The following is a 24,112-nucleotide window of genomic DNA, read 5'->3' on the forward strand; positions in this document are numbered from 1 at the left end:
GACAAAGAAAAAATATTATTTGCATTGCTGTCTGCTTCCATTTTCCCTCTCATCGGCCCATACAGGAACACTTATGTTGCCTTAGTTAACACTTGACACGCTGAAAAACACAAGTAAGATAGGTATACAGCATTTGCTGTGTAATAACCTCACTTCAGTCACACAGTCCAGTCCCTCTTTGAACCTTTTCTTGAGAGCCCTGGAAGGTAGTGTACTGTGTGTTCAGGGGAGTTAATAAATCATCAATAACATGTTTATTCCCTGGTTTATGTAGGCCTACAGCTTAGTTCAGACAGCACTCGGTTCCTGGTGTTGATGCAGGCTACCTGACTGTCACCATTTCACAGTGGTGAAAGAGTGACTGTGGCCATACACAACACAAGGGATTTTTTGTTTTGTTTTTATAACACAAACATATAAAGAAAAATAAAAATGCAGAAAGTGAGGCTTCATTGAGGCCACTCTGAATAACTGAACATGAACGCCATGTCAGATGCTTGACGGAAGCGTACCCAGCCTGCGGCAACATGGCAAACTATTTGGATTAACCATATTATTTGTAGTACCTGAGAAAGTCTGCACATATGAAACTTGAAGGCCGAGGGGGGCAAACTCCAAACTTTGGCTGTTCAGTCAGAGCAGCCTTTATTGGACAGTCTGAGGAGTCTGTGGTATGCACTCCACCCCCATCACTGACCAATGAGATGTTTGACATGACAGCGCATGCTCTGTGCAGTGGAAGATTTCTTTAAAAAGATCCTCGGCCTAGCAACAGGAGAACCCTGCGAGTCTATTACAGACTTAGACACTGGAGGTGAAGTGCACACAGCCTTATAGCGACTGACTGGCTGGATGGGTGTTTGCCCACCAAATCTTTCAAAATCCCAAAAAGTGTATGTCTCTTGCGTTCATCTGTGTGTTGGCAAGTCACCTGAATGCTGCAACTAAAAACTATGTTTTAAGAGATTGAGAATTGTATTTTACAGTGTTTTTTGGTGAATATCCTCTTTTAAAAACACCAATTTGATTTCAATTAAGGCAGTTTGTTAAATGCGTTGTGCAAATCTTTGCTACTGGTAACAAATGGTCATAAATGGTACATACAGACCACTGAGAGCATTTATATGGCCTTCATATTTACAGTAGTATAGCAGTATAATACTATGACATATAAGCATGCTATGAACTCACACTAACCTTAAACAAGGACCAACATTTAACATGTCTGTATGTCTGCAGCCGTTTGTTTTGTAAAAAGAAGAGTACAGAACAGGGTGTGCTTAAGCACAGCACCAACAACATGCAGGATTTTGTTCATGGGTGTGTTGCACCAGATAAAAGCATTAACACCAAACCTCATGTTTCATTGCAAATAACCTTTGAGAGTTGACGTAAGTACAGGTAGGCTGTTCTTATGTTTGCTTTTCAATTAGCAAGACAAACATTGTGTGTATTTCCCTTGTGGCTCAACAAACAGAGGTTAGGTTAGGTTCAAGCTTAAAAAAAAACACCACAGCTGGAAGTATACTGTCTAAATTAAGGAGGTTGTTGTCTCAGAATGTGAAAACAACCCCCTTCAGCTTAAGAGTCATGTATCTTCTTGTGGCAACTGAATCATGCTTCCCAGAGGAATAATATTAATGAGTAATGAATGCAAAATCAAGATAAAGCTCATGCATGGGCACTTTACACTTTATGTCTGTCTATTATGTCTGGTTTTGTGTGCATGCTAGTGTCCCTCACTTTATAAGCTCATCTGAAAGCTAAACAGGCGTATTATAACTGACTTATTGTTATAGACACAAATGATCGGCTGCCATGTTTTTTTATGAACTGAATGATGCTACAGCTCAAAGCAGTCTCTTCTGAATTGTGCCCTCTGCATTGAGGGAAAAAGCAGGCTCCGTTGTTATTTTGTGCTGCCATCTGGTGGGCTTTGATCAAATGAAATAGCTCTGCAGCAGAGGGCCCCTCACTCCCACCACTAGGTGTAGGGAAATAAGTGACATCAAACCAGACTAAACTCAACAGGCTGTCTTTCTTTGTTTTCAGATAAAGGGAGCCCCTACAGGTTTGCATACTGTAAGAAACTGGTCTGATGTATGAGTCTGATGTAAAGTAGATTTGACTGCAAGCCATCATGGGCATTTTTTTTAGTGGTAAATCTAAGCATTGGTCTGCTTTATCAGTATGCACACTGCAAACCCAAAGTCTAGTTTGCACATAGCTCATGTCTGACAGTGTGTCTGAGTGAGTGAGACAAAGACAGAGATTGACTTTGTGTTGGCCTCATGTCTGTGGATTTGCTGGATGATTATCAGCGTCACTGAGCAACTGATTGCTAATCACGGCCTTTCTGGTCAAAGATTTTCTCTAGAATCTGTGGTCGTGACCGCCTCGTCTGCTGTCCCTGGCAAATTGTTTTTGCCATGTCCCATTGGTAAACACACAAATGCTGCATTCGGGTGCTGTCGGCCATTTGTGCTTTTCGTCAACCCTCAAGATGTGCGGCGCATTTAGATGTTAGAATAATCTGTGGCTCCCAGGAATGTTAGATGTGATGTGATGTGATGATGGAGGTTAACAAGGTCAACATAGTGAAGGTAATGTAGAAATGTGCTTTTATTTGTTTAGAAGTCCAGTTAGTCTGCATAGCACCATTAGTACTATTTTTTTTTTAACATTTTGTAATCGGAAATGTTTATTTTAATGAGGAACATAAACACATGCAACAGGTTTTCTCCTCTTGATTTTGCTGCACGTTGTGAAAAAGGGTTAACTGATATCTAAGAATACCAGACAGTCTTTTGCAAAACCAATGGCTGGAAAGGAATAATGCAGTGATATGCATGATATCCAGATATACTGAAGGCAAACTTATGTCCTCTTTGTTGTTGTAATGTGTGTAATGATATATTTGTTGTTTCACATTTTTTTTTATTTTTTTTGACAAAATCATTATTAATAATACAAAAAACAAGTAAACAAAGAAATTAAAGAACTTTCTTCACGAGAATTATAATCCTGTTACAATAAAATAATACTAATGAATAACTGCATAAGTAAATTAATAACAGTAGTTTATTTCAATAGACAGGATAATGAAAAATACACAGTTAAACATGAATTAATAAATAAAGTAATTTTTAAAAATTCCAGACAGATTGAGGGATAAGACTCCCAATCTCAGTATATCCAAAATCATGGCTTTAGTCCTGTCATAATTCAATAAGAATTATTTTAATTTCTTAGAATTTATTCTTTAAAAGAGTCTTTAAACACGAGCTACAAAAAGAAAAAAACAAAACAAAAAACTTTTGCTTGTCATTTCTTATAACTGATTCTCTCAGGATCCTTTTATCGTTGACAGCAGGTCTGTAGTTTATCGGAAATACGAGGGTGCCGTGAAGGCAGCGCGAGCCCACATAATGCTCCTCTTCAGCACTGGGAACAGCGGGCCAGCCTGCAGAGCCCTTCCGGAGGCGGATTATCCTCATCTCCACACGCAGTCCTAATGCAATCAGGAAGGGCTCGCTACAACTCACCTCCAGGAAAGCACGTTTTGGAAGCAAACCGCAAGTTACGACCTGGAAGCTCGTTATCAGGAGGAGCTGGCCGAGCGGAGAGATGGATGTTTGCGTCTCACATTGTCTTTATTGTGTAAATAGCAAAACCCGACACTGAATAATCCGATCGTGTATAATGTGACAGCTGCTGTCGCACTTCATCCAGTTTGGAGAAACTACTGAAAGAACAGCCCGCTTCTGCATCGTCTTATTCCAGCACGATGGCGACGTACAATCTGGCTTTAACTTTTATTATCGCGGTTCTTTGGCGGGTCAGTGGCGAACCACAAACTCTTGCTTCACCCGCGACGCAGTTAAATTCAACATCATCATCATCATCATCATCATCCATCATCAGCGAAGATGAGCTGACACGCAACGTGACAGATGCCGCCGTGGGATCCCGGATCTCATCTCTAATGACGCATCTCCCAACTCTGAAAAACATTGTTATTTTCATCTGCGTGTTAACAGCTGCTCTCATCACATGCCTGGTCGTCAAAGTGGTCAGGTAGGCAGGTCCATACCACTGTTCCTCTGTAGCTGGAAGGCCCGGGATAACCAGCCTGTGCAGTGATGCAGTCACATTATGGTGTGTTTAAGTGTCCGTAGGGAATCGATTAGGAGCACCTGGTTAGTCTAAATGTGGCGGCGGAAGCCTTCAGGAAAGGTCTGGGCCTATTTCAGGCAACTGTAGTGTGGAGGCACTGAGTGAGCAACCCGCTTTATCTCATGTGTGTGTGTCTAAATCAATGAATTCTGAACACTTCTCATCACAGCTGCATCTTTGCATGTATCACAAAGAATTTATTTTAGGATTACTGTTCAGTAATGTTGTGCAGTTCAGAACAACTTTGCTGCAAACTCTGTCATTTAGTCAATGGCTCATTTTGTCTGAGAAATTTCAGGAAGTGAAAACAAAAAAGCAGCAAATAATCAAGGAATGTGATCAATGACTAATCAATTCTCACAATCGGTGGCATTTGGTCAATCAAATAATCCTTTTAGCAGCCAGGTTGAGCTTTAACATGGTTGTAAGAACACAAGTTTCCCCGGTTTAACCCTCTTCTCTTAGCCCAGTGGTGTGATTTCATGTCTGGCCTGGCTCATGTTCGCCACCGTGCTCTTTCCCGCAGGTCTGGGAGACGAATCAGGAAAACACGGAAATATGACATTATAACGACACCGGCGGAGCGTGTGGAGATGGCCCCTCTCAATGAGGAGAACGACGATGAGGATGACTCAACCCTCTTTGACGTCAAATACAGGTTTGTTCTTCTTTTTTAAACAACCTGAGGGGCAAGAAGTTCATGTCATTCCAAAAAATAGGGAAAACATTTCTTTGTCTTCTGTTTCTACAGCCCGAATAAGAAAGTTGTACACATATCAGAGAAGTTTGGACTATTTTCCCTTTACAGCGGAGATACCGACCACTGGAAAGCATGATAAAGACATAATAATCTAGTCCATAATCCACACTTTGGCCCTTTATTTCTACAGAATGATATCTTTACATTATACATGTATGTCCGTTTTATTTCCTCCCAATCCGAATCTACTTATCTCACTGCCATTGTATTCATAAAACCTTTTAACCTTGATTTCCCTAAGTAAAGCCCTTTGTGACTCTGTTTTGACTCCTCAGCTTTGCAGCGAGGCACCGCAGTTTAAGTTGTGCTACTAAAGCATCTGCAGGAGTCTCTCACGAGCTGCGAGCTGCAGTACAAAACCACATGGACAAAACAGCTAATTCAAAGAACACACTGAAAACGTGTACTTGAACTGCTCGCTGTTCTTGAAGAAACGCACTATTTTAAGGAAACACTGTGTGAGTTCATGCGATGTTGACATTAGGTTTCACCCTTCCGTCCTTTCTATTGTTCTTTAACACACAACCACTTCCTCGAAGGAAGATATGATGTCCTGTTTACCTGACATTCTTCACTCCAGTCAGACAGGGCTCTGCTGGCGAGCATGTTTCCGCCTCAGTGTGTAGATAATAACGCCAGATAAAATTCTGTCAAGTAACTGTGAGCTCTCGCCTTTTTCTCTTTTTTCTTTTGTTTTGCAGGTGAATCCCGGCACGGACATCAATAATTGATCGCTCCCGTTTTGCCCGAGACAACTCAAGTGATTTTCTGTATGGTTGTGTTGCCAAGTCTGACTGAATCAGCAACTTCATACGCTGCCTGTGCATGGCTTTTATCTGTGTTTAAAGGACTGGCGCCGCATAGATATCATTGTTTGCTGCTTTAGTGACGCTTCCACCATGTGGCCCAAATAGGCTGCCCAGTTCTTTCCTATATTAAATCAGGATGCTTCATGTTGTGACCGCTCCTCTGAAGTCACTCAGTAACCAGGCTGTTAGTGACTCGGAGTTCAGTCGTTCACAACAACTTGTTTTGTTAACGTTTTCTGACAGGTTTTTTTTTTCGTTTACATTTGATTTTTACGCTTGAGCTGCAGTTTGCGGGGCTGAGGAGGTTATACTAAGAACCACTTTCTGCTTTGAAGCGATGGGCTGCTCATATTAAAATGCAGGATTAATCACTCTTCAGTTAATGCATAAAATGTTAACATGAAACAGATAATGTGCAGAAAATCTTTTATTCAAATGTAAAATTTGCACACTCTGAAGAATCTAATGATATACAGTAATGATATTTTAAGTAAACTTTCATACCAAATATATTTCTATCTACTTACCATTTTATCATGCGTATATACTGAAGGCTTTCTGTCCTTATGTACGGAATAAGCGTGTATTTTCTTTTTACATTTTTTTTTAACAATGTGCTGTTTTAGACATTCCTATTTTGCTGCTATCTCAGCTGAAGTTTTAAGTTTTTAAAAATTTGATTGAAAGCTGTGAGGTCTTTATGGGATAAATCCATTAGCTATGAATGTGAACGCTGTGATCTGTTGTGATCAGGTGTGTTCGGTCATGTGACGATTGCATTTAATCAAGTAACTTGCTGGAAAAACAGGTTGACAGATAGCAGCAGTGTTGTTACAGTACTGAACATGTCAACATCGCCATACCACTGTGTCTAGTTGCTCAATTAAAAAAGACCCTCAAAGTGTGCTATCTCTTGTTTGAGACAGCATGTGAGCAGCTTATTCGGTGTTTTGTCCATTAATAGCTCACTGACTCTTGTAATGTCTAACTTGAAAAGGGCTGTTTTTCCCCCTGAAGAGTCGCTCCTCTGTGCCACACAGATTCTGCTCTCTCTTCAAATTGGTTGTAATATTTTGGAAGAATTGAGGAATTTTTCATAAACCAGTTAAATCATGTAAGCCGCTCTCATCTAATCTGATTTTCCCCGGGCCCTCAGTGTGTTAAATGTATTATTGTAGATGCAGTAGTAGTAGCAGCTTGCAGAGGTACAGCCCAGTACAAACTGCCAGCTGCTCGACCAAACTGTAACTCAGTATGTCTCCTTGAGTGAAGGCAACACTGGCTGTGACTGAGTTTAACATGGAGGTTTTACCTGATACTCCCAAAGTCCTCAAATGATTTGACCCATCAGAGAGCCATTAAACTACTATTAAAACAATGGAAACCGGTTTGTTAGATTTGCTGTAATTCAAATATATTTCACAGAAATTAACCAAAAGTCTGATTTAGAGTAAATGAAATGAAGCTCTTCCTTGCACTCTAAATGTAATTAAACTAACAACAATGCAGAGGAGATTTAGATTAGGTTTCCGCAGCAGATGTGACTGTGGGTGACCTTCTGTTTTAATCCAAACTGCTATTTGATAGTGCGGCGTGGCCTACAGGTGCAGCCGATTCCAAATGACCTCCATCCCTCGCCGTCGGAAGAAAAGAAAAGAAACATCAGCGGGACATCTCGTACGACCCACTGGACATTTTCTTTCCAGGAGAAAGAATGTTGGGTGTTTTCCTTTGTTATTGACAGAAGACTGGATGTGTTTTTTGTCACTGATATACAAGCCGTACGCAGTATGTGTGAGGTTTTTGAATCATACATTGAATCACATGTGAATCTTTCAACCACACTTTTTGATGTAATGCTCTTCATCAGACCGTACGACCACTGTTCACGTCAGTATTGTGTCATGTTGGATTTTAGTCTTTCACTGTACGTGCAGGAAACTGCACATCCAGCTTTGTGCCTCTGCAGTTTGTCTCAGGCGAGTATGTCAGCCTGGCACCGTTATCCTCTTCCATCTTGGCAACGTCTTTTATTTTATCTCTCGCTGCGAAAGTGTGGAAAAAGCCTGCTCACGTAAAGACGCTAATTGTGGACTTTTATTAGAACTGAATCGTCAGCTGCAGAAAGTTCCTCTTGTAAAATGAATCAAAGTCATCGTGGTAGCTATTTGAAGACTAGTTAATCACCCCAATCCCACAATTAAGCCAAAAAAAGAAGTTCAATGTTCCGACTGTTTGAGGAGTTTATTGAAAACAAGTCCCTGCTTGTTTTTTTTTTTTGACACAGAGATGTTAGAGTGTGTGTACCCACGGCTGCTTCCTCACTTTCCATTTGTCTGAAAACACTACTGAAATAAAACAGCTTCCTTTGAAGTGTTCATTTCCGTTTTCCACTCTGGTCTTTTGTGTGTTTACCGTCACAGAAAAGTACATTCATGTTGTCGCAACTGCACATTTTCAGTGTCCTTGAGTCACATTGAATATTTTAAATACAAAAAAATTGAAATATACTCAAGTCGGATGTATCAAGGCAAGACAAAACATGCGAAAGCTAACATTTGTGGCCATTAAACAGATGTTAACATACAGTATACATGATAAAAAGTAAGGTAAAACTATACAGCACAATCCTGGCAGTTTCACAGCAGAGCAGAAGCTACATGTGTTTACAAAGTTTTTCTAAATTCCAGATTCTGGGTTAATAAACTTAACTGTGTTGGTCACAGAACGCTTCTATTTTTGCCGAGCTCAGACGAGCTTTCACAAATGAGCCTTTCATTGCTCCAGACTGCTGACGTCTCTGGTACAACTTTCATGTTTATTCTTAACCGAGCTGGCGGCGCAGGCCTACGTGCATCCCGTCAAAACAGCACTTTTTGGACAAATCACATGACTGGAAGCGCATGAGAGGCGACTTGTTCAGCTGCGGAGCTCCTCGAATATTTCAAACACTTCCCTTGGTTTTTATTAAAAGAGCTGTTTTGTTGCAGAAAAATATCCAATACCTTTGACCAAAATGCCCCTATTATCAAGACAACTCTAAATAAAAACTGAATGTTTGCTGAGTCTTTTACTGAGATGGAGATTGAACGTACAAAAATATAATCCAAATTAGCATGAAAATGATGTATTGCTTTGACAAACCAGTCTGGTATTGGTCTTAAAATAAACAGATCTTGACTTTCTTCCCTGACATAACAAGGCTCCAATAAAATATTCTTTTTTTGCACATTTGTTCAGTTTTTATTCATATATGGGTTTCAGAAGTGAGTGACACCATTAATCAATCACTTAGCTCTTCATTTTCCCGTCCTGTTAAGAATAACCTGGAAAAACCCTGACCACACTTCTGGGTCTGTGAATGGTCCAATTTTAAGTAGTCAAATTTATTGATTAGAGGCACAAAATACTGATAACTTCAGTCAAATCCACAAAAATCTATATCAGTCTACAGTATATGGGTTGAATACGAGCCCAAACACACTATACAAGTACATTATTTCAAATGAACAGAGGCAGTCAAGTTATCAGCTTCTGTGTTACTGCACTGAAACGACAGGAATGAATTTAAAGCACATTACGGGGCTCATTCTCTCACCGCAGATACATTCATTAAAAAGAAAAAGCAAAGCTCTTCTTGCTACCACAATGCAACTAGCCTGACCTCAACATTTCCAGTGCAGGAACATCGCTGGTGTTCTTTGACAGAAGTCGACAAAGCGAGTTTACTGTGCGAGTCTGTGTAAACAGTCTTATGTGAGCAGCTGGCACACCCCTCCTTTATCCTCACAGAAGCTGAATACAGCTCAGCGTGCCTCCACTCCTGCGTTTGGCTCTCAGGGGAACCGAAACGCATCACATGGCAGATCTGGTGGCCTGGACCCTTTATGGATGACCTGTCTGAACACCAGCTAAGGTGCTTTATAAGAAGCTACAAAAGCATTAAAATGTTGTCCATCAGAGGAAAATGTCTTATCACAAGTTTGAAACATCACACCAAGTCAGGAAAAGATCATAATCAAATGGGTTCGGCATAATAAAAACACATTTTTTTCTTTCCTCATTCTTCTCCCTGATTATTAAGTGCTTCCATCTTGTGGCCCAACCAGTGACTCACAACAGCCATTTGTTGTTTGAACAGCTCTTCATGCTGCGTGCTGGGTTCATTATTAAAGGAGCCCTATCATGCTATAAACTGAGAATATGAATACATGGTGTCTCAGGATTCATTTAGAAAACACAAGTACAACCACAACTCTAAAACAGTTGGGACGCTGTGTAAAACATAAATAAAACCCAACCTGATAACTTGTTAATCCTTCTTGACATAAACTAAACTTAAACAGTACAAAGACAATATTTAAGCGATTGATTGATTTTTGTAAATATCTGCTTATTCTGAATTTGATGCAGCAACACGCTTCAAACAAGTTGGTACAGGAGCAGCAAAAGACTGGGAAAGTAGTGGAACGCTCCAAAAACACCTGTTTGGATCATTCCACAGGTGAACAGGTTGATTGGTAACAGGTGATAGTATCATGATTGGGTATGAAAGGAGCATCCTGGAAGTGATGTTCACCACTTTGTGAACACAGGATTGTATAAAGGATGTTACTACATGGGCTAAGGAACACTAAAAACAGTCCCTCTGCACATGACTGCACTCTGTTTTTACTTACACAGCGTCCCAACTTTTTTGGAATCGAGGTTTTATGTGTTCTGAATCCTTAATCCATAAGTTCTAACCATGCTGAGGACCTGGATGGGCTCTGACAGCTATAAAGGGCCAACAGATGGTCATGACAGGATCTCCATGAAACCGTTGAGTTACACCAGCTGGACAAAAAGGGTTTAATCATTCTAAAGGTTGCCATAGAAATCTCAGTAAAAGGTAAAACACGGCATTGAAACGAGTCACCAAAAGAGCTCCGAATAGAAAAAGTTCAGTCCAATAACTGGAAATAAGTTAATTCAAGTTTCATAAAAGTACCGTAACAAGAAAACTGTTGATAGAGTCTGCTCAACTCCCATGAAGCTATTTGCTCTGGAGCTCCTTCTCCCTCCTCGCTACATCACAGGCCCCAGTGTGGAGCCGCAGCGCCCCCTGTCTGTGCAACGTGCTCAGGGTCCTGAACTCCAAAGGCATGGTGTGAGGGCTGGAGCTGGAAGTGTACTCGTACTTTAGAGTATCGTAGTAGTGGTACTTGACTGGTTTGCCGTGCGGGTCGAGAGGGAAGGGCCAAAAGCCGTAAAGATGGATCTCCTCACAGAAGCGGGTGGCCATCGTGTACATGAGGAGCCCTGTGGTCGGACGCTTGATGTGCACGTTGTTGGTTAGCCAGTACCTGTTGACAAAGACATACAGTGTGTGATTAGCTGCTTCACTAACTCCTTAACAGTCTCCTAGACTAGAAATACACCATAAGGACAAACATGCTCAAGGTCTCAAGCTCTTTTCTTATCTCCTTCACTAAAACCTTTCTCCCTCTGGGTTTTGATATTAAGCCGGATATTCAGCATGTTTGAGCGCAGAGAGTGGAGCTGAATCCTAAAAAGTCACACGAGTAAACATTAAAAATGTGCCGAATATGTTTACTCTGTTGCAGACCACCAAATTGCCCCCTCAAGAGCTGTCTGCTCTCTTAACAAGCCATTTAGTACAACACTATGGAAATCTTATTCTTTAGCTCCTGCTGAAGCAGCTGGTCGATTAACTGATAGTCAAGTCATTTATCAAGAAAAAACTGCAAATATTCTCTGACTCCAGTTTCCAAACGTGACGATTTGCTGCTTTTCTCTGTTTTACGCCATTATAAAATGAATATTTTGGGGTTTTGAACAGCTAATTGCGCAGAATAAGCAATCTGAATAAATTTTTCATTCTTTACTGACATTTTTTTCTACTCGCAGCCCCTTTTCTTGACACAGTGAAAACAAGATCACACATGTCCAATTCCAAAACACTGAGTCTAGTGCCATTTTCTTGCTGCCATCTGCGCAGGAAACCGATCGTTTCTATTTGTCTGGTTTCAAGACAAAGACGCTCCTGAAATAATGAAAACCAAACTGTGAAAAATGGATTTATCTCACTTCATTGGCAGAGTGTTTAGTGCGTGATTCTTATCTTTCTGAATGGCTGAGTGCTAGATTAAATTACTTGTTGCTGTGTTTGCTGAGCACATATGTTCTTCCACCGCAGCAGACTTTAAACACAGCACACAGTTGCTCACAATGACATTCTTCAACTTAAGGTGACCTGGGAGCTCCCATAACAGTGAGGTGCCACATGCAGCCCCGAGGAGCAGCCTCAGGGGCAGCCAGCCAATGCTCACTCGCCCCAGCTTCATTTACCCTTCCCAGCCACTTGTCCATTTCTCCAGCCTCGAGGCTGTGGCTGCCTCCTCCGGCTGTGTGCTCTGTGGTGAGTGTGGAAGGTCGTGTTGAGGTGCAGAAGTTGTGCTATTTAAAGCAGTTCATGCACCATGAAGGGCGAACAGTGGGCAGGTTTACAGTCAGCAGGTGATGAGCATTTTAACAAGCAGAAAAGGAAGGCGGTCTAATTATCGGTGAAACGGTCTGGCGTGGCATTTTGGGTGGAGGAATTATGAGCAGATCCTTTGTCCTCTACTGCACCTGATGGAGATTTAAGGTTCAGCCTAACTGAGAAAAGGATCGTTTATCTGACACAACTATAAAAAAGGACAAAGATGTGTGTTTCATCTATAAAATTTCAGGCTAATTATTTTCTCTTGCAAAACACTGATCTTACGTGGCCCAGTTCTGCCCCTTTGCAATATCGAGTGTTAGTTGGGGCATACAAAATGGCATAATTTGGTCAGTGACCAGCAGCGGCTGTTAGGCTTTTAACAATGCAGGAAAGATCCGGAACAGAGTGCGGTTGGGATGACAGAGAGGCAAGGGCAGCAGAAAAATGTGCAGGGAGAGAGAGATTTTATAAAAGCCTGAAGGCAGCAGAGGCTGTTTCTGAGAAAAAAAAAAAAACCTCAAAAAAGATCCTTGGCCAGTATAACAATAAATGAACACAAATAATAAGGATTAGCAAAATATTCAAAATAGTCCTGTCATACAACAGCTTTACAGCGTTGCTTATTATCTGTGCTATTCCCGAGCCACTGCGCCAGCCTGTCCACACCATCTAAATAGCACAATCTGCAGCTAACAGACACTTTGTACATAACTGAATCATGTGGCAGATTGATCTCCTCTAAATGAATGTTTTCCTCAAAAAGCATTTTCATAGCGCAGCATTTTTGCGAAATGCAGTTAGTGGCTTTCTCGCAGAGAGTTAGAGGAGAAGATCAATACCATGAAGAACAGTTTATCCATCTGCTCTGCACTTACACGCAACGTCTCTGCTGGTTGCCTGGTAACCTCACCCCGACGACAAGACTGTGGGAAGCCACCGCACCCGACTGTTGATCACCAACAAATAGTCAAAGCACGTAATCCCCGTAAAAGTACGAACTGTTGTTTTTAGACACGCTAGCCTCATGGCTCAACAGTCAGTCCACCACGTTGGTCCAACAATGATCGGACAAGACACGAGGCAGGCTGACATTTGTGTTTTTGAGCGAAACGTCTCAGCAACTGTTGCAATGATAGTTGCCTCAGACATTCATGGTCCCATTAGAATGAATTCAGGATCATGAATATTGAATGTCCAACAATAACTGACAAGCGTTCATGTAACGTGAGGAACCATCGCTGCTGTGACATTATAGTCGGGGTAGTAGGCGCTGACGACATCTGTGAGGGTTTCAGGACACACTCTTTTGTGACAGATGTGATCAATGAGAGGTCCATTGTGTGCAGTTGTTTCTTTGATACACTGATCAAAGCCAAGCTGCTTCATAGCTTGGTTCATTTAACGTCTTGGAGTGGACGGGAATGATTGATTGATTCGGTGATCCACCACTTTAAATAAACGTTACCCCCCTACTTCTGGGGCCCTTTCTTGGAACACACCCATCTTTGAACTCGGCCTTCATTTTGATCTCAACTACAGATCCGTTAAGTTTCGTGGCTGCATCATGCACAGTTGTGAAGCTAACGCGTTGCCAGCCGACAGACAGATCGGCAGTTCCCACTACAATAGGTGTCTCCAGGACCATATTTTGCCCTGATGACACATACACACGCACACGCACACGTGCACGCGCACACACACACAAAAAGAAACAGCTAGTACATTTCCATCAGCCTCAGTTGTACTTTGTTTTTAGTGCTTATTAGCAAATGTTAGCATGCTAACTAAAATATACTAAAATGATGAATATGCTAACTATACCTGCTAAACATCAGGATGCTAGCATTGTGAGCATTTAGCTCAAAGCACCGCTCGCTGCGCCTCAGTACAACCTCATGAAGCTGCTTGCAAGGTTGCAGACTGTTGTCAGTTTTGTGTTTGCACGTGGATTAAACTAAGATACAATGTGATATAGTGAGATTTGGAAGTGTTGGTAGGTATATTTTTAAAGTTTGAAGAGGGCCGGACTAGGCTTCCCCCCGTTTGCAGTATTCATGCTAATTGTCTCCTCCCTCCTGCTTCTTATTAGCCCCACAAGCAGGAGGCTCGTATCGATCTTCTCATCTAACTCTCTGCAAGAAAGCAAATAAGCACATTTCCCAAAATGTTTGACCATTTGTTTAAGAGAGACGGAGACACCAACGATTGATCCCGGCACACAAACCAAACACAAAATAGACTGATAAAAGAGACTGAGTCAAACACACAAAGACAAATTTCACACTCGATCAAGATGGATTTGGTGAGACGACTCGAGGTGCGCCCTGAGCGGGGAGAGAGCAGCGCGGCGTCCTCACACCGGCTGCCCCTGGTTATAAGCTTTAATGCTGTTTAAAAATAGCCACCTGGGTTGCAGATTAGAGCTTACCAAGCCGTTCATTATGCTGCTCACAGGTGTTCTTATGAGACGCGGCACACCAGGAGCAGCAGCTGGGAGCCTGAGCTGCATCTTACCCTCTGACAGCGTGGAGAAGCCGCAGTGAGGGGAAGGCGGTGCGGACGTCCACGGTGTGCAGCAGGATGAGGCGAAGGGCCCACTCCACCCGCTCCTCTCCCCCCTTGGCCATGAAGGCCGGGATCCACAGCACGCTGCCGCTGAGGCTTTGAAGCCGCTGCAAGAAGCGATCCCTCCACTCTTCGCTGACCAGGTCCTGGAAGGCCCGCTGCACCACTGAGGGGTTCATGGTCACCAAGTTGGTCCGCCACCCCACGTCCCGATAGTACTCCTCCACCGGTGCCAGGTTACACCTCAGGACAAACAGGCACAGGTTACTCAGGTTCAAATGTTAAATGATTTCCTCTGATTTTTTGTTTTGAAGCTCTCTCCCATTTTGTCCTGGTTAAAGGTTTTTTCCTTATCTGAGCCGGCTCTAACAGAGGGTGTCGTTTGCTATGTTTCCTGATCGCAAACCCCCTTTAGGCAAACCGTGATTGGTGAAATTGGGCTATATGAATAAAATCGCCCTGACTTTACCACACACATGTGCAACACAAAGCAAATGTGAAGCTCCTCATTTAGTGTAAGACCAACACAGCTTGACACCAGCTTGGTGTGAATGTTACAGGAATAAGAAAGTTCTTTGGAGGAGACAGGTTACGCCTAATTATCCCCCAAGCTTTCCTCTCCCTTTGTAGACCATTAAAGCTACGATATCCCACATCCTGTATCACATTTCTCTCTTAATTAAGAAGCACGCTGAGGAAGGCAGAGCCTGAATATCTTGGACTGTTGTTAATGATTTAATTGAACAAAACTTGAGAGGAAACTGCCTACATGTGACTTTTTCTGCTGGCTGGTAGCTCCCTAAAGGATTTCAGGAGGCTTGCAAAGATGGTGAGTTGAGCCTCTTCCTTATTTGTTTTGTTAAATCTACGTACAGATGGAGAACTTAAAAGGATAACCGAAATAAACCAGTGGAGAAATATTCGTGCAGATGCTTCCACACGGGACGTAAGAATCATATGCTGCTCATATCTTTTGGTCTCATAATTGAGCTCAAATAAAAGCCAAAACTAAATGCACACATTTTAGTGATGCCTCATTATGCTCATGTCCTTAAACGTTGACTGCAGACATACAGCCCCACCTGTTTCCCACCTTGAAACCTAGTAACACTTCAAGGATAATGCTCGTTTGGCTGTGTTGTGAACTGAAGTTGTAACATTGCACAGACAAGCACATAAAGGGTTACGTCCCTCTAACGAAAGACGCTTTCAGCAAGTGAACCAATCACAAGGCTCCGCTGATGACATATTCGAAGCTGTGACTTGATTACGGTTACAGTGGATCATAAAAAAACAGAACCTGTTGAATGCTTGTTGAATATTAAACACATTAGAGGAGCACCAGGCCTTGACCCATCTTCTTCCTCTTCTGTCGAGTCGTATGGCGGTTGGCATTCATGAGTGCTGTATTACCGCCGTCTGCCGGACTTCCCCTCGCCCCATCTGTTCCAGCCCTGCCATGGCGTGTGTGAAAAGGCGCAAGACGGAAATGTTCCTGAATGCAGCTGCATGTGTGAACGGTGAAAACCACGAGCGGTGCCTGAAAGGCTATCCCTGTAATTTACCAGAAACTGTGTGTGAAAGAGGCTTAGACACTTTCATTCTGCTCCATCCTTTAATTTCTCACTCATCCAAACCATTTTCCTGCAGAAATGTGTAGCAGGAGTGAAACCGAGCAGAAATACGAGGGAAATTCAGCAGAAAAGCAGAGGATGCCATTTTTGTTAATTGATGTTAACCTCTGCTTCGAAATAAATGCCAGAAAACACATAATTACCTTCACGGTGAAGCCCCGCTATTCTCTAAAAGGAAGTGTGTGGCAGGAGAACACACACAGCGCTGGCTCTTAATAACTTTGCACGCCCTGATTTACACATTGATATGCTTGTCGTCGCAGCGAAAACACCGAATCTCCAAAACATCAACTTTTCAGATAATCCGATGGGTTTTTTGAACAGTTTGTTCAGTGTGAGAAGAAGTAAAGTAAAACTTCATTCTTTGGTTTATTCAAAGAATACTTGCAAATGAAAAACGTGACGTCATAAATGTATGTTTGAAAGTTGGAGCGCACCAAGTGATCCCATTAAATGATCATAAACCGATAACTGGTACTCCAAACGCTGTCAGCCTGCTTTGTGGAAAGCAAGCGCAGGGCAGAGGACTATATTTAGCTGAGACATTATCTCTCTATCTGATACGTGAATGCCAGAGCAAATTCCTCAGCTTCTCAAAATGCCACACTGCCTGTTGTCTGCCTTCAGCCGGCCATTACCGCCCTGGCCGGGTGTTATTATCATGCTGCTGGAGTCCAGAAATCATGACCTCTTCCTCATCAGTATAACATCGCAGCACTTAGAAAAGAGGAGACTCGCAGACAACAGAATCAATCGAATTGAAAAAAAAAAAAAGGCGGACATGAAAGGATTTCCAGGCTCAATCAGCTCAATGAGGTGCTACCAGACAGCTACTTCCTGCTCCATTTACACAGCGTTAAAGTCAGTGATTCATGAGAGGATGTTTCTCACTGTAGATATCGCCACATTCAGCGCATGCTTTGTCAGATTGTTCCTCGCTTTACACAGAATCCCCAATTTCTTTTGGCATCTTCTATTATAATGTAACCCCAGACTGATTTATTTTCCTCCGGTGACAAGTCTGAACAGTGATAAATAACCCGCTCAGCGACTCCTTTGCTTACACCCAAACACGAGACAGAGGCGGCTGATGGCTTCACAGACAGAACTCTCCGGTAAATGAGAGCAGGACCCCCGAGAGCGTCAGCGTTTCTCTGGCGAGCACAATGTGTCAGTTTCATGTATAATCATGCATTTAATTGCTCTCCGTCTGCCAGTTTGTTTTCAACTTTGAATCACTTAAAAAGCTTTGACTGCTTTTTCAAAAGTGCAATTAATATATTTCCAGCTGCATGAGCGCCGACTCCAAACCTGAATTAAAACTGAGAGCTCCAGAAAGTGACTGAATTATCCTCTCGGCAAAGTGAGATAAACCTACAACTGAAACTAATGTGCTAATCAATTTCAATAACGGTCCACTTTTACTTGCATGTTTTTTTTGGCCGATTTCAAGTGGAGGACTTCCGACACAGACATCACTTGCGGTGTTTGTGTGGAACGAAATAATACCTGATAACGAAGTCGTGAGAGTCAATCTCAGGGCCACAGCTGCTGTTCAGCAGGATGCCGGAGTTTCCCACAATAGCGCAGCGCCTGTGATGTTGGTTCTTCATGGGGGACACAGTCGGCAGAAGACGGTAGAGATTCTCGGAGATGTTTGTGGTGCTGTGGCGATCAAAAACGTAGTGGATGATATCTCCCGGTTTCAGTGTGCCCTTCAGAATGGAGATGTCTCGCTCGGGATCAAGAAATCTCAGAATATTCTTCCTGTGAAAAAGAGGAAACACAGTTATTATTGAAGACGCTGCTGAGCCGCGGGTGTGAATGTGCTGAGATAATCGTGGAGGGTGATGAGTCTGCCTGATGAGGTTGGAGAGGGTCTTGTTGAAGGTCCAGTTGTTGGAGGAGAGCTTGGCAGTGTTATTGTAGCTCGGGCTGAGACGATTCATGCCTTTGCTGGATCTTGTCAAAGCGGTCGGATCAACGTGTGCTGCAGCCTGTCTGCATGGGAACAGAGAGGTATGTTATTGACACACTACGTTCATCTTTAACACGCTGATCAATAATGCATTGTGAAATGTGAATTTCTCCCTCTTTCTTTCAAAATTAAAGGCTTTCTTTGTAGAGTTCCTCCTATCCGACACAAAGGTCAGCCCAGTCGCCAGAATAAAATGTTGGCATTGCACGTCTCTGCAAACCATAGGTACGTTAAATTTGTGTTGCATACGTATCACATTAAAATTCCTCCAAAAGGCATCAAAGAGATGTAGTTCAGGTTAACGGTACATGTGTGTGAGCTGAGGTGGACGGTGCGGTGGTGAGACGGCCACCGAGCAGCAAGACGCTGCTCGAGCCATATTTTAATCCAAAACATGATCTTTTGCTAACCCTAGCCAAGTTAAAATGAGTTCCACCTCAACCAGTGACAACAGCAAAATCCTATTTACACCCGAATGCATCAGGGATAGTGATTTAATCACAAAATATATCATAACACTCATGGAGGCCATTATCTGCATAAATAGCACGTTTGATTCTTTAGTTGCTTTTGTACCTTTAATGAAGTACAATTATGCAGCAGTTCTGCTCTCAATACAGTATCTTTACATAGAGGTAGTGCTGCTTTTACTGAAGCGTCTGAATACGTCCTCCACAAGTGTGTGTACAAACAAAACTGACTTCCCTTGAATAATTCAAATGCAATAAAGTGAAAAACAGCATAAAGCTTAATTCAGCTTTATTCTCACGACAGACACCTTTTGTCATAACGTGGATAGCGGCAGATTGATGGGTATTTATAGCAGCTGCCTCCTTTCTGTAAAAAGTAATGAGACACTCACTGTGAATGACTCACTGCGTTCAAGACTGCTAAGGAGTTAAATGACCAATGTCAGCTGAAAATATAGAAAGACCAGAGAGCTCTGGAGGTGTACAGCTATATGTACACATGCTTGTGTGTGTGTGTGTGTGTGTGTGTAGATAATTGGATTTCAGACCTGTGCGGTTTAGGGATGAGCCTCTGCAAGCTTGTCTTCTTTGAATGTCCATTATTTCTAGAAAAAAAGAGAAGATTTAGATTGAATCACTTGCTGTGTAGCCTGAAGTCTTGCTTGATAATGGACGGATGCTTTGAATCCTTCCTGTAATCATATCATGCAGCGATAATGCATCCAGTGTATTTAGCAGCCGGCATACTGTACGTCTGTCTTTTAAGACAAAATGAAGGTGAAAAGCACATCAAGGTATTTTTAGAGCAATCCACCATGGGCCCATTTGCTGATGTAATGAGGAGAAATGTGGCCTTAATGGAGCCCCATTATACCGAAAGGAGGTTTTCTTTTCGCGGTGGGTGTTGAATTCGCCCGTCGAGATGCATTTATAGCAAACACCCTTTATGTGCATTCAGATCTCTTAAGCGCCAGTCTGTTTCACCATCGTGACCTTGGTCACATCTGATAAAATCGTGACAAGCAGGCAGCAGCTGTGTGGAAGAAGGAGTTAGAAACTGAAAGAGCAGAGCGCCGCGCTGACACACAGGTGGGCCGCTCGCACTCATTTCACAATCCTGGTGGCTTTAAATATATAATTGTATTAAGCCGCATTTATGCACAAGTGGAATTGGTTCTGGTTCTTCTCCCACGGCGAATCACACACCAATATGACCTCATTACGACGTGAGCCACAGCCGGGTAATTGCATTCAAAACAAAATGTTCTTGCTGAAGGGGAAACGGGAGAATCCGGAAGCTTCGCAGAGGGAACAAAAGTGGTTTCTGTGATTCAGGTAACACAGCAGCTTCATCGCTGAGGTGATCCTGGTGAGAGTGAGAGGAGAGGAGGATGCACTGCTGAGGTCTGCTCGCTTTTCAGCGGGAGACAAGTACTCTGAGGCCAAATTAGAGATGTATTTTCTTGCAGGCCAAATGCACGTGGGGCAATGAGTGTGTGTGTGTGACTTGGAAGATTTCTGCTGCACTGCTCAACATTTCAAAGTGTGAAAATGAAGAAGAAAAGAGAGGAAAGCCTCTTTTGTTTCCAATCTGTTGGCCCCCCTTCCTCTATCTATCTGTCTGTCTGTCTGTCTGTCTGTCTGTCTGTCTCTCTCTCTCTCTCTCTCACACACACACACACACACACACACACTCTCTCTCTTGTAAACGTATCCTATCCCTCATGCAGGCTGCTGCAAGACAAATAGCCTAATCCTTGGAGACCCGGGCAGGCTGCTGTCGGAGCAGCTGCTGCTGCTGCTGCACCCAAGTGTTGCAAACGCAGAAACAAAGCATACACACACACACAGACACACACACACACACACACACACACACACACACACACACACACACACACTCCACCTTCAACTCCAAACTTCCATTCAATTCAAATAAACTCATTTATTTCACTCATTAATTGTCTCCATTACCACTTCACACATTCAGTCCTGAGAGGAAACAAACCTGCCTGACAAGAAAACAATGGCTCACACACTCACACGCGCGCGCGCAGGCACGTCATGCATGGATAAATCACGGTGGGCTACTTACGCAGTTTCTTCCTCCACTTCTGCAATATCATCTATAATCAAAACCACAGCCAGCAGCGTTACAAAGCCGAACAACAGCGTGCGGAACACAAGCGGCATGGCTGAGGGAGGGGGGCAGGCTGCAGCCGGGGGTCCCTCCTTTCTCCAAACACTGCCTTATATTAACCTCCGCGTGTTTTCCATTTAGAAATCCAGAATCCGCTCAGTCATCTCTCCCATTGTTCTTATCGTCGGACACGAGCCGCGGTCCTGTCTCTCCCCCCTCGGATGATGGTGATGATGGTGGCGGTGATCGCCTTGTGTCTGTCTCCCGACGGGGCGACGCTGCCGCCGCCTCCACTGTTCCCTCTATTCCCCACTCAAACTTTGAAAGCGTGCACCTACAGCGGCTGCCACGGGAGCGGCGAGATGGAGACCACATGCAGCCTTAAAGGCGCAGGGCAGCCGCTCTCTCCAGCTCCGCCCGCGCGCACTTCGAGCTCACTCTCCAGGTGTTGCCGGCTCGCTGGGAGGTGGAGGTGGGGGGTGGAGGACCGCAGTGTGGAGACAGCCAGGCAGGTGTGCGAGGCGGGTTTGCGCCGAGTAGACTCGAAGCGCAGAGCGCGCGGTGTGTGCCAGCGGAGGAGGTGCTGGTCTGGTAGCCTACATTTCAGAAATAAAGGTCAAGGCTTCATTGAGGGAGGCTCAGTAGATCAGACACCCACTGGAGGTAATGGGGACATCGTTTTATAGTTCTGGTCACCAGTGGTGGAAGGGAAGGTTGTACAGCGAGTAGATCTATTTTTAAGCTACATTTTATGATATTTTATGCAGCTACTCCACTAAATTCAAAAGGAAACATTGTACTTTTCACTGCACTACGTTTATCTGCAGTTACTCTTCTGATTAGGATTTTGTTTTATGATCATGCACTCAAGATTAAACTCTTTGTTTGTGACCCTCCACTACAAATACTCCATGCAAAAGTTTACTTAATAAAGGTACAAAAGTATACTAGCATCAAAATATACTTAAAGTACTCATTATGTAGAATGGCTCATTGAAGAATATATTATGTTATATTATTGGATAATACTTATTGATCACTTAGCTTTGTCAATATTGCAGCTGGTAAGAAGGGCTTAATTTTAACTGGGACATCTTAACCTATGGTGCTACGTCATAATTTATTAGTTAAGTTAGATTTTGCATTGAAAGTAACAAAAGTTGTACTTAAGCAGAGAACTTGAGTAAATGTACTTAGAGTAGTTACATCCCACACTGGCTGTCTGCTACAGCAGCTCCACCAAAGACTGGCTTTCAAAGAAGTGTTCACGATCCAAAGAGGTAAAACTATCACATTAAACAAAAGAAAAACTATTCCAACTTCATTAATCGTCTCAGATTTACATTGTGGTCCTTCAGAGGGGGTTTGACACAAACGTTTGGAACAACTAAACTCAGCTGCAGCAGTGAAATGCTGCATGAGCATCGATGCATCAGTAACAGTCTAAAAATGTCGTGTTTGTATAATAACATATAAGCCACAAGGTCCATTTTTCTGCACTTACTGCAATACTTCAAGTACATTTTGCTGATGACACTTTTGTACTTTTACTTCAGTAGGATTTTGAATGCTGGACTTTCACGTGTATGTTTACATTTGTACTTAGTAAAGGATCTAAATACATCCTAATCCAGCAGCTACAAACCACTTGAATGAGGCTTAATGTTTTTGGAGTGGTAGTTGGGAGGAAGGCTCAGATGAAAGTAATATGAGTTTATGTTTTTGTAATACGTTCCTTTCATTTTGGGGGCGAGATATTCCCTCTGAGTAATAAATGCTGGACACGGTTCTCATTTCCCCCCCAAAAAATGTTTTTGAAGCTTACATTTCTCATTTCTTCTGCAGTGCTCAGGGAATTTCACTTCTTTTTTCAGCAGGACTGCTGATGTTGGGAAAAGAAATGCATCAGACCATATATCTTTGTATTACTGTGACTACCACCGGCTCTGCTGTGTCTTTGGTTCTATATTTCTGAAAGCTTAAGTTTATCCTGAAAAAGCTGGCTTTGCTCTTTATTTCGCTCTCCCGCTAAAGCATTTGCAGCACCTCCAGCACATAAATGTTAATGCCGGAGCTGCAGCGAAGACCCCATTTCACTCTGAGCAACAATTTACATTAGAGTTCACAAATTGCTGCTTAATTAACTGGTGATTAAGTCTTGAATAAACATATGTTAACACTTTAATTACCTATAAGTTACAAATGTTTGTGCACAGTATCCATTTTAATTATAACAGCTAAATTAACCTCACTGGAAGCCATCAGTGTCATTAACTACAGTATGTGAGAGCCCTGTAGATGTGTCAGTGCTTTACTTCATAAATAACTGAAAGTGAAAAATGAATGCATGTAAAACCCATTTTTTAACAGCATGCTGTAATTAAAGTGACTACAGATTGCATTATACATCAGTGAATCATCCTCATCATCATCCTTCAGCACTTCAGGACTTTCCTTACTCCTGCTCATCCAATCACAATGTGCATAGACGCCAGTTTTGCCTTAACAGCTGCCTAAAACGAACTGTATCAGAGTTTATTATTATTATCTGCTTGCTCCCTACAGGATAGCTGACCACACGGTTAATTGGTGATTCGCTGTAGTCGAAGCAAATGTAAAGTGTCTGTTTTCAAATTTCATGCATATATTATCCACACACTTGTGTTTCATAGCCGTGGATAAGGGGCCTATTTACATGAGGTGAAAAGTGCAGCTGGAGCCTTGAGAGTGCACATAATGACAAGACTTAATCACATCCACCCTGGTGATAATATCTAACACAAGCTAATGCTGATTCACTACTAAAACTGTCTGCAGTTATGTAACTTAAGTGATTTGACACTACGCTGTAAGATCTCACACGTGTCCCTCTCGTCTGCTGCAGTTTGTGATCCTGTCGAGAAAAACCAAGCGTGAAAATCAAAATGTCAGCCGGCTGAACTCAGCCACTCGGCAAGATTAATATTCCCTCAATTCTGCACAGTATATCCCGCAACAATATGAGGGAGACATAAATCAAAGCTCTCCACTGAGGATTTACTGCTTCATGTTTCCCACCACAGCTGTGGTGTAACAGCTCCTCTTACTAAAGCG

At 42.7% G+C, this 24,112-nt stretch overlaps 2 protein-coding genes across 2 annotated transcripts; one reads left to right on the forward strand and one right to left on the reverse strand.

The window, feature by feature from the left end:
* Positions 1-3,457: 3,457 nt before the first annotated feature.
* fam174b (family with sequence similarity 174 member B) lies at positions 3,458-8,123 on the forward strand. Its single transcript, XM_041939842.1, has 3 exons — positions 3,458-4,077; positions 4,703-4,834; positions 5,638-8,123. Exons 1-3 carry the CDS (start codon positions 3,788-3,790, stop codon positions 5,639-5,641), a joined length of 426 nt encoding a protein of 141 aa, XP_041795776.1. The 5' UTR covers positions 3,458-3,787; the 3' UTR covers positions 5,642-8,123.
* Positions 8,124-10,249: 2,126 nt separating this feature from the next.
* On the reverse strand, positions 10,250-21,323 carry st8sia2 (ST8 alpha-N-acetyl-neuraminide alpha-2,8-sialyltransferase 2). The gene is made up of 5 exons (XM_041939023.1): positions 20,975-21,323; positions 19,428-19,484; positions 17,941-18,432; positions 14,747-15,040; positions 10,250-11,090 (listed from the first exon to the last, which is right to left on the reverse strand). The coding sequence occupies exons 1-5, from the start codon at positions 21,070-21,072 to the stop codon at positions 10,781-10,783; spliced, it is 1,251 nt and encodes a 416-aa protein (XP_041794957.1). The 5' UTR covers positions 21,073-21,323; the 3' UTR covers positions 10,250-10,780.
* Between the last annotated feature and the right edge of the window lie 2,789 nt (positions 21,324-24,112).

The sequence above is a fragment of the Chelmon rostratus genome, chromosome 6, assembly GCF_017976325.1.
Source record: "Chelmon rostratus isolate fCheRos1 chromosome 6, fCheRos1.pri, whole genome shotgun sequence".
Classification (NCBI taxonomy): domain Eukaryota; kingdom Metazoa; phylum Chordata; class Actinopteri; order Chaetodontiformes; family Chaetodontidae; genus Chelmon; species Chelmon rostratus.

What these genes read in the sequence shown, in the direction of transcription:
- st8sia2 (XM_041939023.1), bottom strand. Translation starts at nt 21,072, where the DNA reads ATGCCGCTTGTGTTCCGCACGCTGTTGTTCGGCTTTGTAACGCTGCTG. An exon ending in GAAGTGGAGGAAGAAACTGC is followed by an intron (nt 19,485 to 20,974) that starts GTAAGTAGCCCA and finishes CTTTTTTTCTAG; the next exon opens with AAATAATGGACATTCAAAGA. An exon ending in CTTCTCCACGCTGTCAGAGG is followed by an intron (nt 11,091 to 14,746) that starts GTAAGATGCAGC and finishes CTTTGTCAACAG; the next exon opens with GTACTGGCTAACCAACAACG.
- fam174b (XM_041939842.1), top strand. Translation starts at nt 3,788, where the DNA reads ATGGCGACGTACAATCTGGCTTTAACTTTTATTATCGCGGTTCTTTGG. An exon ending in CTGGTCGTCAAAGTGGTCAG is followed by an intron (nt 4,078 to 4,702) that starts GTAGGCAGGTCC and finishes TCTTTCCCGCAG; the next exon opens with GTCTGGGAGACGAATCAGGA.